This window comes from Engystomops pustulosus, chromosome 1 (genome assembly GCF_040894005.1).
Source record: "Engystomops pustulosus chromosome 1, aEngPut4.maternal, whole genome shotgun sequence".
In the NCBI taxonomy this organism is placed as follows: Eukaryota; Metazoa; Chordata; class Amphibia; order Anura; family Leptodactylidae; genus Engystomops; species Engystomops pustulosus.
Window position 1 is genome coordinate 35126280 of NC_092411.1, and position 13172 is coordinate 35139451.

Genomic DNA, 13172 nt, shown 5'->3' on the forward strand with positions numbered 1-13172 from the left:
TGTATTTATTCTGCTATTCAGTTCAGTTACACAAATATTACAAATAGGGAGTCGCCAGACAGATTCCAGGATAAAGATGGACATTTATGTCGGAGGCTAAATGCCTGGTTCAAGAAACATCTATTATTTTTGTACAAAGTTTCTTGAAGTCACCTGATCTACAGTTTTCTGTAAGGTTTATTGAAAGGTTAATGACCATCTAATACAGTGGTCCCCAACCTTTTTGTATTCGGGGACCCTCTGCACCCAAAAATAATTTCCATGGACCGGAGGAGCCATGGTCCCTGTACAGAAAAAATGTTGTGCCCAGCAAATACCCCATATTAAACCCCAACCCATATAAAGTGTCATTTCCTGCAGCCCCAAACTAAACCGCCCCCTTTTCTGTAGACCCCCTTTATACTGCTCCCTTTTCTGCAGCCCCCTACTGATAGTGCTCCTTTTTAGGTCCTGCTGAGACCCCCACAGATCGCGAAAAAAAAAGGGTCAGTCGGACCCCTCGCCGCTGCTCAGACTAATGGAGCATACAGCTGCGCATGACCGTTCTGCTCCATTATTCTCTGTGGAGCTGACAGAGATCACCGAGCGCAGAAACTGCTTTGTGTGTCTGGCTTTTTGTGTAGGTTTTCTGTTTTGTAAAAATTAGTCCAATATGGAGGAGTTTTATCAAATATCATGACGACTACTAGTGGAATTAAACAAGCATTCCTCGATTGTGTGTTTGTTCAAATTTTGCTTCTAAATGATACATGTGGCGCACGATCCGACTCTGCACTGGTTACGTTGCGTTAGACCTGCCGCACAGATGCTATCAGGACACTCTTCTAACATGCCTTTGGTCTATAGGAATATTTAGAGTATGAAAAGAAAGTCCATAGAGACGGTGGACCCCATTAGGGCTGGAGAAACCTTTCTATTTATGTGTTGTATGTACACTCACCGGCCACTTTATTAGGTACACCATGCTAGTAACGGGTTGGACCCCCTTTTGCCTTCAGAACTACCTCAATTCTTCGTGGCATAGATTCAACAAGGTGCTGGAAGCATTCCTCAGAGATTTTGGTCCATATTGACATGATGGCATCACACAGTTGCTGCAGATTTGTCGGCTGCACATCCATGATGCGAATCTCCCGTTCCACCACATCCCAAAGATGCTCTATTGGATTGAGATCTGGTGACTGTGGAGGCCATTTGAGTACAGTGACCTCCATGTCATGTTCAAGAAACCAGTCTGAGATGATTCCAGCTTTATGACATGGCGCGTTATCCTGCTGAAAGTAGCCATCAAATGTTGGGTACATTGTGGTCATAAAGGGATGGACGTGGTCAGCAACAATACTCAGGTAGGCTGTGGCATTGCAACGATGCTCAATTGGTACCAAGGGGCCCAAAGAGTGCCAAGAAAATATTCCCCACACCATGACACCACCACCACCAACCTGAACCAATGATACAAGGCAGGATGGATTCATGCTTTCATGTTGTTGACGCCAAATTCTGACCCTACCATCCGAATGTCGCAGCAGAAATTGAGACTCATCAGACCAGGAAACGTTTTTCCAATCATCTACTGTCCAATTTCGATGAGCTTGTGCAAATTGTAGCCTCAGTTTCCTGTTCTTAGCTGAAAGGAGCGGCACCCGGTGTGGTCTTCTGCTGCTGTAGCCCATCTGCCTCAAAGTTCGACGTACTGTGCGTTCAGAGATGCTCTTCTGCCTACCTTGGTTGTAACGGGTGGCGATTTGAGTCACTGTTGCCTTTCTATCAGCTCGAACCAGTCTGCCCATTCTCCTCTGACCTCTGGCATCAACTAGGCATTTCCGCCCACAGAACTGCCGCTCACTGGAAGTTTTTTCTTTTTCGGACCATTCTCTGTAAACCCTAGAGATGGTTGTGCGTGAAAATCCCAGTAGATCAGCAGTTTCTGAAATACTCAGACCAGCCCTTCTGGTACCAACAACCATGCCACGTTCAAAGGCCTCAAATCACCTTTCTTCCCCATACTGATGCTCGGTTTGAACTGCAGGAGATTGTCTTGACCATGTCTACATGCCTAAATGCACTGAGTTGCCGCCATGTGATTGGCTGATTAGAAATTAAGTGTTAACGAGCAGTTGGACAGGTGTACCTAATAAAGTAGCCGGTGAGTGTAAGTCATTCCCCAAGTGTCAGCTGGGCGTTTTCACAATAGGCAAGTGTCCTGCAATTCTGGTGGCAATCTCTTATACCTACTGAGTTACCCACCATTCACCAACCTTATTTAAGGCTTTTGGACAAGTAAATAAGTTATTCTGCTGACATTGAAAATGTCTTGTTTCAAAATCCTTGGCCCTGGAGATCAGTGTAACCATTTGGTTGTGTTTTTGTAGCTGCAGGACTGTGAAAAAGACATTTATATTCAATGATTTTAGTTGGACTTAGTGCATTCCTGTGTGGGGTCTCACATCACAGATCTGAGTCACAATTGTTGCAGGTTTCTGGTTAGATATTATAGCAGAGTGGAGAATCTGGGAAGACATTTGAATGCAGATATCAAAGATCACAGCAGCAAGAGGGCACTACTCCAGTGCTACATGTTCAACTACAATCCTGAAATATGCAATTTCACCATCCTGCTGCTACAATCACACACAAAAGTATGTGCAACAACCCTGTTGATGCACAGGAAGCTGTTTGGAACTGCCTAGGGAGACTGATAATCATGTGTTGTTATTATAAAGCAGGCTGAAGGCTTATTGGAGAGTACGGCCACCTCACTAGGGGAGTATAAAAACCTCTAGTGGGCGGGAGCACAGGGTCTGAGGGTTTAGTCAGCATTGGAGAAGCAAGTCCAGTGTGCAGCTCCTGCAGAGCTGACCTCCAGATACACTACCAGGAAGCAGAGGTGTCTCAGGCCAGCTACCTGACACCTTGGGCAAGTCAGGAGACTAAGCCCCAGAGGAGAGATCCACTGTCTAGACTTGGCTCCATCTACCAGCCCAGCCCAGCTACTATCCAGTCTGTGATCAACCAGCTATCTCCTAGCAGCTTTCCAGCCTGTTGAACCTGCTGTTGATGTTAGGCTGTTGCCTGATGTTGAAGTTCAACTAAAGAACTGTCAGTTGATTTGCACAATGTGCCTCTATGTAATCCCTGGATCAGGCTGCTTCATCATCACGGGCTCCCCATCCTCCATCACTCAGGGATTCCCATATACACCTCGGGGATTGCTCCAGGGAGAAACCTCTTTCAGAAGCCTATCCCTCTATATTTCTTGCACACACCACCTGCTGGAGACCTGCCAGGCTGTAGGCCCATCCTACGGTTCCAGTACCAAGCACCTTGACCATAGCGTGCCCTAGGCCGCATAAGCCGGCCACTCCGGTATTCTGGCGCCCCGGCTGTCTACAACCACTGAAGAAAGGCTAAGCCCCATTGACGGATGTTGCATATGGTAACACAGATCTCCAGTGATAATACCTAACACTGCCTGCAGTTTTGTATGGTCAAAACTGCTGACAGATTCCCTTCTCATTGTATGTGGTTCCCATAAGGCATTAAAAATAAAGGTCCAAAAGTGTCGCTTTCTTTTAATTGTTTATTGTATCCGTTTCATTTCACATACATTCATGTACAGTAGGTATAAAAAGAACTTTGTTACATCAGAGATGGTTTCCTTATCCACAATAAAAATGAGATTACAGCGAAACAAAAAAATAAACTTCTTCTATCGCGATCTGCTCCTTTAACTTACAAACTGTCGAGCTTGAAAAGCCTGGAAGTCCTCAGGGATGGTGTCTGGAAATGAAGAGGAAAAACACATTATCTCCTGATCCTCTACTGGCAGGAGTAGACAAGAGCAATTATATTTCTGAAAAATGAAATATTTAGTGCTATTACGTATGTAGATGGAACAATAAGTTCTCCGGTATGTGCAAGCTTGTAAAATAATGACCCATGTTCACATCCAAGTCCGTCAAACCCAAAAAACCTGGTCTCACAATGATTAAAGATGACACCAATGACCGATGAGACATTTGCCTGACACCCCTGACAGGATCTCAATGAATTGTTGAACATAAGAATCACAATTTTTCCCTTTAGTTCGGATGTCACTGGGTTCTTTGTATTAGTAACAGAAAGCCCTAAAATTGATAAAAGATCATAAATTTTTTTTAGCATTAAAATCAAAAACTTGTAGATGACAATGGGTCATTTGAAGGAAAACTCTATTGATACTCAGTGTCCGCTCCCACCATGTCAAGTGTTTGTTTGTATACAAAAAACTGTGGTGACATCACATAGATGGGACAAGATCATTTCAACCTTTCACTGGCCTCAGCGGAATAACGCTGAGGCTTGTGAAAGATTGCAGCACATTAATCCCGTTAACATTACATCGCCATCACAGTTTCTGGATACATACAGAGACCAGTAATGAAGTAAGCAACCATGGTGGACTGGAGATGGGGGTACATCACCCCACCAACGTCGCCAGAAATGTGTTCATACTCGACAACCTCTTTAATATATAATCTGTATGACCCTTCAGTTGGACACACTGGATCCACTGGCATATCCTCCACACCTATGGTTTACCTTTGTGTACAATGCAATAACTCCAATTGTTCTCTCCAATGCCAATACCCTGCTACAACCACCTTTGAGGTAGTGAGAATATTCCTATATAATAAGCAGCTACAATATTATCAGCTGCCCAGACAAAGAAACCCATTGCTGAAATAGAAAACTTCAAAGCAAAGCCCTTTTTTTCTGAGAATAAGAACGGCAGACTGCCGGCACCACCCTCCACCACACCACCCAACGGTAGACCATCCGGGACACTATGACACCCGTGAAGGCAGGTATATGGGATCAACTGGCGGGTGCACGCAAAGCCCTTGAGCATGCAAGTCCACAATATAGAGAAGACAGCGCTCACCGATGTCGACTACGATCTACTTCATCGGGGAGTACCTTCTTCTCTATATTGTGGAAAGCACGGTTTTTCATTTTCTAATGCCGCCTATTCTGTCCTACGCTGCCCCCACTATTAGTCTTATTATAAAGGTCAGTACATTTATAGTAGAGGTTCTAATGTAGAAGTTGTATTTTAATTTTGCATTGTAATTCGGTTATTGTTAAGAAATATGGATAATTTACCATTGCAACGATACTTGAGGTTGGACCAGATAATGTTTTCCTGTGAGAAGCAGAACACTCCGAGTCTTCCTCCTCGCATAGTGGTATCCACTGTGACTCCGGAATCGGCTACCAGTTCACTTCCCTCATAGAACCTTGCCCTGAAATTGTATCATCATAAGTAAAGTATTGGGCTGGTTGGGCCAACATAAAATACACTATTCTTACACAAAGAAGTACAACCTACTGGATATACTCACCTAATGTATCCAACCTGAGGCCTGTGCTGAAGGAACCATCGGTAAGACACCTTGTCTTTCCAGCCTACATTTCTGGGGTCTTTCCATAAGAGCCTGACTTGGTCATTGGTGTCCCCAGTGTGCCATAAAGAGTTCCGTAGATGTTCTCCAGGACCTGTCTTGGACTTCACAGCCTAAAGGGGCACAAATTTCAGAACTTGATGACTAATGATAATCTTTTCTTATATAACTCCATCTGTAGTTCTTTACAAATCATAGGGGACATATACAAATATAATATTACATTACAGAGTACAAACATTCGTATGGAACAATAGGAGTGAGGGCCCTGCTCACAAGAGCTTACGGTCATCAGTCTATCTTCATCCATCTGTGAAGGGATGGAAGAAATGAAAGTTGGTAGCTCTGGGTAACTATTAAAGATTATTTGTCTCTAAATGTTTTAAGGGAGAAATTCACAAAGGTGTTCTCCTCCGTGGACAATGTGTTTTGATATAACTGTTGCCCAACAATCAGATGATTGTAGGGTGTCCCAATGCAATCGCCAGGAAAACCTGTTAGCCGGTGTTCAGTTTTTCTACAGTGATACAACTGGAGACAGAAGCATTGCACAGAGGTCATTAAAAATAACAGCTATTAGTGCCTGGACATGCTGCATCCATTAAGCTGAGGTTATCTTCATGGTGACTCTCCACTTTAGATAAAAGACCTATTATTAATATTTCAGAAAATATTTGATATGGTTTGTGTAAGTAAAAGTTATACAAGTTTCCAATACACTTTCTGTATCAATTCCTTGTGGTTTTCCACATCTCTGCTTGCTGTCATCCTATAGAAAGCTTCTTCTTTGTTTACTTCCAGTGGATAGAAATCTGTCCATGTGATGTGACGGACATGCATGTGCACAAGCTGTTATTATCACAGAGAGTAATAGGAGCTGTGTGATAATAGCGGAACCTGTACCTGCACCTCCATTGCATCACATGGACAGATTTCTATCCACAGAAGTAAAAATATAAAGCTTTTATAGCAGGACTGCAAGCAGAGATCTAGGAAACCACGAGATATTGATATAGAAAGTATATTGGACAATTGTATAACTTTTCCTTACACAAATCATATCAAATATTTGCTGAAAGTGGACAACCCCTTTAAGCCAAATTTCTCAGCAGAGCAGAGAATACCCTGCTATGTAATGAAAAGGGTCAGAAACCTCAAGAACAAGTGTCTACAGATAGGTGAGAACTTTGATTACTTTCAGGAGAAATAATTTGTATCCTTCTTTATTTCAATAACGGCTGTGGAACAACTCAAAATATATTCCCTTACTAAACTTTCACCCAGTTTTTGTGGACCCATCCTTTATCAAGACCATAGTAGCCTCCAAACTTTGTTGTCTTCTGATGGTGTCTCGAGCCCATCAATGTTGGGTTAGAACCTAGTCATGTTGGGAATCCTCTGATGCTTCAGTGCAACACTGGATTTACCCAACTTATTAATACTTTAATTAAGTCTAACTTCATCTCCCAAATTCATACATGCATGTCCTGTCTAATTGCTTATTGTACACTGTGACCCACTGTTGGGCAAGGAAGGTAAAGATACCAAACTATGATCCATGCCTCTTCTACCAGTAGAAGTAGGTCCCAAACGGATCAAAAAGATCACAGTGTAATGTTTTCTTGGATCATCAAGATTTTGTACAATTGTAGTATACAGTATGCAGAATATTATTGATGATATAAGATCTCCTCAGGGTGCATGGTACGCACCATCTTACTTTGATGAACTATGTGCTAGAAGACAAGGATGACTTCACCCTTCTGTTACCGAGGGATGGTTTCCATGTGAGGCTCATTGCTCTGGAATGATGTGCACACTGTACACACCTTCCATCTACTGAATACATAAGATGGAAACTTACCAGGAGCTGACCTCGCACATCTCCAGCGCAACTGGAATAACTAGCGAGACAGAGCCAGGAAATATTCCAGCAGTCTAATCATAAAAAGATGTCCGGGCTGAATTCTTTAGAAACGTGCAGTGGATCAGATGGTAGAAAATCTAAACTATAATGTCTCTAAGACGTATATCACATATAGTAATATAAAAGTAACAGAATACAGGTAGGTACATGATGTAGGTTGTAAGATTACCTTTAGCTGAATGCCAGGTTCTGCGACAGCCCGGAATGGAGTGGCCTGCCAGTATGTCTGCTCCGTCTGCTTCCACATTACTACATAGAAACTGGAGCTGTCCTGATAACCAAAAATGAACCCGGCGTAATCGTCATCTGTTACCGTATTCACATGGAAAGTTCCTTCAAAGTCAACGCCATTAAAAGCGGTATAGCCTAGAGAAAAGAAAATGTGACATCGATGAAGCTAATACTCCAGTGATGAGTGGAGAAGTAATGGAGCTGCAGTTCTTCTGGGATATTTTAGGCCTCAGACATAAACCTGTCACCTCCTACATGCTGCATAAACCACAAATATTACAACACATTAAATGTGCTGCAACCCTTGTTGGGTCAATCCTCTATGTTGCAGCGCTCTTGAAAAAAATTACTTTTATTCCCCTTTGTGTCTGTTAGAGATTGAGTCAAGGAGGCGGGAGATCTCTTGGCTGCAGTCAGGTTCCCCCACCTCCTCATGGCCGCTCAGACTCCGGCTCCTCCACACCACCCCTCAGTATCACGTGCTTATGATCATTTTGAAATTATCATAGATGCACGGGGTGTACCTGTCAGCTCGGCACTGGCCTGTGTGTCCCCAGCAGGCTCCATAAGTGTACCACGCATGCACCAGTAAAAGTACCGATGTGAGTTAGTGCTAGCCGCCCTTGCTATGACGCATGGGCAGTGCACCTATGTGCATTGTGGCACATTTACTGTGTTGTTTAATTTATTATTTAGGGTATATGCAGTAGGCACGATCTCACAGGTTCCCTTTAAGATTGTATGATGGTACATGCATTCAGATGCAGCTCCATGTGCCATCAGATAAAGCTCCATTGTGTGCTGTAATTACAGAGCTTAAGCATAACACTGTATAATATTGTATGAATGACCAGGGGCATAACTACAGTGCTTTGAGGCCCATAGTGTCAGGGGGCCACAGAATCGGAGGCATTGGGTGTGTATTGGGAGTATATATGCTGTATGTCTGTATATGGTATAGTATGTATGTGTGTATATGATATGTATATGCTCTATATATGTGTGGGTGTATATGGTGTATGCATATGTGTAATGTATATACTGTGTGTATGTTTATGTTGTGTGTATAATGTATAATGTGTGTATGTGCTATGTGTATGTATATAAGTACATAAATGTGTGTATATTTGAGTGTATAAATATGTGTGAATATACAAACATGTATATTTTCTTTAAGTGGGTATGGGACCCCATTCAGACGTCTGCAATGGGACCCTGTCTCTACTAGTTACTAGTTATGTGAATGACTACATATAATAGACCAGGTTGTAATTCTGGGTATGGTTTGTGCAGCACTGTCCAGCCCAAATAACACAGGTCATGACATACCTACGGCAAGTCCTGGGTCACTGTTCATTGTCTGAACAATTTCCATTCCCTGTAAACCAAAGAAAATGTTTTATAAAATAATAAGTCTTTGGCTCAGGATATGTGGAAGTACTATGTCTGATATTACATCTTATCACCTGCATAAATCTCTCACCTGGTTCAGAACAATCCAGTTGGGATCAATCTGGGCGTCTCCCTCAGGGTCAAGAACGACAGTCTGATAGGCTCTAAAGTCGGTCAGGGTGATTTCAGCATTTTCTGGACAGACATCAATGCGGTCAATAACTGTGTCCTGGTCAAAGTCAGACTCACAGATGTCTCCAACTCCATCGTCTAAGCAGAGGAAAAGACATGGCACATAATAGAAGATGAGATGCCACGTAATGAGAACTTCTAGATAATTGTGAACCTCCTCATTATACTCTAGAAAAGCTTCCCCCCCTATGAGAAGAGAACTTTTTTGTGCACAATTGGTCTGCTCAAAGAGGTTCCACTATATATGACCCCACTGTATATGATCATATTGTATATGACCCCACTGTATATGACTTCACTATATATACCAGATTGTATATGACCCCACTGTATATGAGAGCATTGTACATGACCCCACTGTATATGACTTCACTATATATACCAGATTGTATATGACCCCACTGTATATGACCCCACTGTATATGAGAACATTGTACATGACCCCACTGTATATGACTTCACTATATATACCAGATTGTATATGACCCCACTGTATATGACCCCACTGTATATGCCCACATTGTACATGACCCCACTGTATATGACTTCACTATATATACCAGATTGTATATGACCCCACTGTATATGACCCCACTGTATATGCCCACATTGTATATGACCCCGCTGTATATGAGAGCATTGTACATGACCCCACTGTATATGACCACATTGTATATGACCATATTGTATATGACCATATTGTATATGACCATATTGTATATGATCACATTGTACATGACCCCACTGTACATGACCCCACTGTACATGACCCCATTGTAAGATAAGCCACAGCAAGGGACTATATGGCCTATGAAGCACATCACATAATGCAATCAATAGAGAGTGGTCTCCTGTTAAGACCCTCACCTACCATCCACACAGTAGAATGTATGAAAACTTTGCCTGTTTTTGGAGTACTTGGCCCATTCACACAATACACATAAAGAAAGTTGACTTCAATTGGAAAGTAAGTGACCCTTTTGCCAAGCTATTATCCATCATGATGTTGTTCGTTTTGTGACAATGACCCCCCCCCCCTCCTTACAGAATGCTCTGTACAAGTGACTCATGTATTTGACTATCCACAATAATAACGAGTAACATCTCAATGCTTTCATACTGTTGTCATCTTCCTGGCCAGGGTTGGGTACCAGTCTGCAGTTGTCAGGTCCTGGAGGGATAAGATCAGGTATTCCATCATTATCATCGTCATCATCGCACTCATCTCCTAGACCGTCCTTATCTGTGTCCAGCTGTGAGCTGTTGATGACTGTGGGGCAATTGTCTGTGCTGTCCTGGTGGCCATCTCCATCACTGTGTAATAGTAGTATAAGAAGATCAATGACAATAACTGTAAAAGTTAGCAAAAAGTTTCAATAAAAAATTGAGAGACATGGTGCGGCAAAAGACACTGAATACAGTCACTAAATAAGAATACCTTACTCGTCATGCAATTGAAGTGAACTGAGGACCTACTTATGATCAGCTGATCGCTGTGGGTCCTGAAATCACTAGCAATCAAATACTATAATTTAACTTTACTGCCATCTAGTGGCCAGTACTATGAAGTGCTATTTTTGTGTTAGATCCTACGGTGCATGTACATTGCCAGATTTCCGTTGCACGTTCTTCATGAATCTCGCGCCCCCTGCACTGTCCCAACAGAGTGCCCCATTTTTTTGGGTACACTTTAACATAGGCCATGCAACACATTTCTGTCACCGCTGGATCAGTGCAGAAATTTGTGTTGCATGAAGAGTAGTGCAGTGCAAACCTCCCAAATTCTGCAGGAGAGAAAGAGGGGCAAAAGATGTGTTGCGCATAAAACGCCGCAGACATTTTGTTGCCATAAGCCACGCCTTTTGCTCTTCCGCTTTCTCCACCATCACACAGTATAATTTCCCATTAGTGCCTCTATCTCCCCCCTCATACGGTATTAAGGCCCCCAGCAGCTCCCCCTCACACTGTGCCCCCCAACAGCTCACCCACTTATTGTACCCTCCTCTTACTGTGCCCCCAAGTAGCTCCTCATCTTGTAGTCCCCACCCCCAGTAACCCCCCCTGTTATTGTACAGCCAAAGCAGCTCCTCCTCTTATAGTGCCCCCCAGTAGCTCCTCCTCTTATAGTGCCCCCAGCAGTTCCCCCTCTTATAGTGCCCCCCCAGCAGTTCCCCCTCTTATAGTGCCCCCCCAGCAGTTCCCCCTCTTATAGTGCCCCCCAGCAGTTCCCCCTCTTATAGTGCCCCCCAGCAGCTCCTCCTCTTATAGTGTCCCCCAGCAGCTCCTCCTCTTATAGTGCCCCCCCAGCAGCTCCTCCTCTTATAGTGCCCCCCCAGCAGCTCCTCCTCTTATAGTGCCCCCCAGCAGCTCCTCCTCTTATAGTGCCCCCCCTAGCAGCTCCTCCTCTTATAGTGCCCCCCAGCAGCTCCTCCTCTTATAGTGCCCCCCCCAGCAGCTCCTCCTCTTATAGTGCCCCCCCAGCAGCTCCTCCTCTTATAGTGCCCCCCCAGCAGCTCCTCCTCTTATAGTGCCCCCCAGCAGCTCCTCCTCTTATAGTGCCCCCCCTAGCAGCTCCTCCTCTTATAGTGCCCCCCAGCAGCTCCTCCTCTTATAGTGCCCCCCCAGCAGCTCCTCCTCTTATAGTGCCCCCCCCAGCAGCTCCTCCTCTTATAGTGCCCCCCCAGCAGCTCCTCCTCTTATAGTGCCCCCCAGCAGCACCTCCTCTTATAGTGCCCCCCAGCAGCTCCTCCTCTTATAGTGCCGCCCAGCAGCTCCTCCTCTTATAGTTACCCCCAGAAGATCCTCCTCTTATAGTGCCCCCCAGCAGATCCTCCTCTTATAGTGCCCCCCAGCAGCTCCACCTCTTATAGAGCCCCCCAGCAGCTCCTCCTCTTATAGTGCCCCCCCAGCAGCTCCTCCTCTTATAGTGCCCCCCAGCAGCACCTCCTCTTATAGTGCCCCCCAGCAGCTCCTCCTCTTATAGTGCCCCCCCAGCAGCTCCTCTTCTTATAGTGCCCCCAGCAGCTCCTCCTCTTATAGTGCCCCCCAGCAGCTCCACCTCTTATAGAGCCCCCCAGCAGCTCCTCCTCTTATAGTGCCCCCCCAGCAGCGCCTCCTCTTATAGTGCCCCTAGCAGCGCCTCCTCTTATAGTGCCCCCAGCAGCTCCTCCTCTTACAGTGCCCCATAGCAGCTCCTCCTCTTATAGTGCCCCCCAGCAGCACCTCCTCTTATAGTTACCCCCAGCAGCACCTCCTCTTATAGTGCCCCCCAGGAGATCCTCCTCTTATAGTTACCCCCAGCAGTTCCCCCTCTTATAGTGCCCCCAGCAGCTCCACCTCTTATAGAGCCCCCCAGTAGCTCCCCCTCTTATAGTGCCTCCCCAGCAGCGCCTCCTCTTATAGTGCCCCTAGCAGCGCCTCCTCTTATAGTGCCCCCCAGCAGCTCCTCCTCTTATAGTGCCCCCCAGCAGCTCCTCCTCTTATAGTGCCCCCCAGCAGCTCCTCCTCTTATAGTGCCCCATAGCAGCTCCTCCTCTTATAGTACCCCCCAGCAGCTCCTTCTCTTATAGTGTCCCCCAGCAGCTCCTCCTCTTATAGTTACCCCCAGCAGCTCCTCCTCTTATAGTGCCCCCCAGCAGCTCCTCCTCTTATAGTGCCCCCAGCAGCTCCTCCTCTTATAGTGCCCCCAGCAGCTCCTCCTCTTATAGTGCCCCCCAGCAGCTCCTCCTCTTATAGTGTCCCCCAGCAGCTCCTCCTCTTATAGTTACTCCCAGCAGCTCCTCCTCTTATAGTGCCCCCAGCAGCTCCTCCTCTTATAGTGCCCCCCAGCAGCTCCTCCTCTTATAGTGTCCCCCAGCAGCTCCTCCTCTTATAGTGCCCCATAGCAGCTCCTCCTCTTATAGTGCCCCCCAGCAGCTCCTCCTCTTATAGTGCCCCATAGCAGCTCCTTCTCTTATAGTGCCCCATAGCAGCTCCTCCTCTTATAG

At 45.2% G+C, this 13172-nt stretch overlaps 1 protein-coding gene across 1 annotated transcript in view; it reads right to left on the reverse strand.

The window, feature by feature from the left end:
* Positions 1–3566: 3566 nt before the first annotated feature.
* The window catches only part of THBS4 (thrombospondin 4), a 40294-nt gene continuing 30688 nt past the window's right edge, over positions 3567–13172 (reverse strand). Inside the window, exons 16-22 of the mRNA XM_072137600.1 lie at positions 10307–10500; positions 9086–9264; positions 8932–8980; positions 7541–7737; positions 5385–5557; positions 5146–5285; positions 3567–3780 (exon numbers count right to left, since the gene is read on the reverse strand). Coding sequence (XP_071993701.1) covers positions 3728–3780; positions 5146–5285; positions 5385–5557; positions 7541–7737; positions 8932–8980; positions 9086–9264; positions 10307–10500 — 985 coding nt within the window. The 3' untranslated portion in view covers positions 3567–3727. The remainder of the gene's footprint in view (positions 3781–5145; positions 5286–5384; positions 5558–7540; positions 7738–8931; positions 8981–9085; positions 9265–10306; positions 10501–13172) is intronic.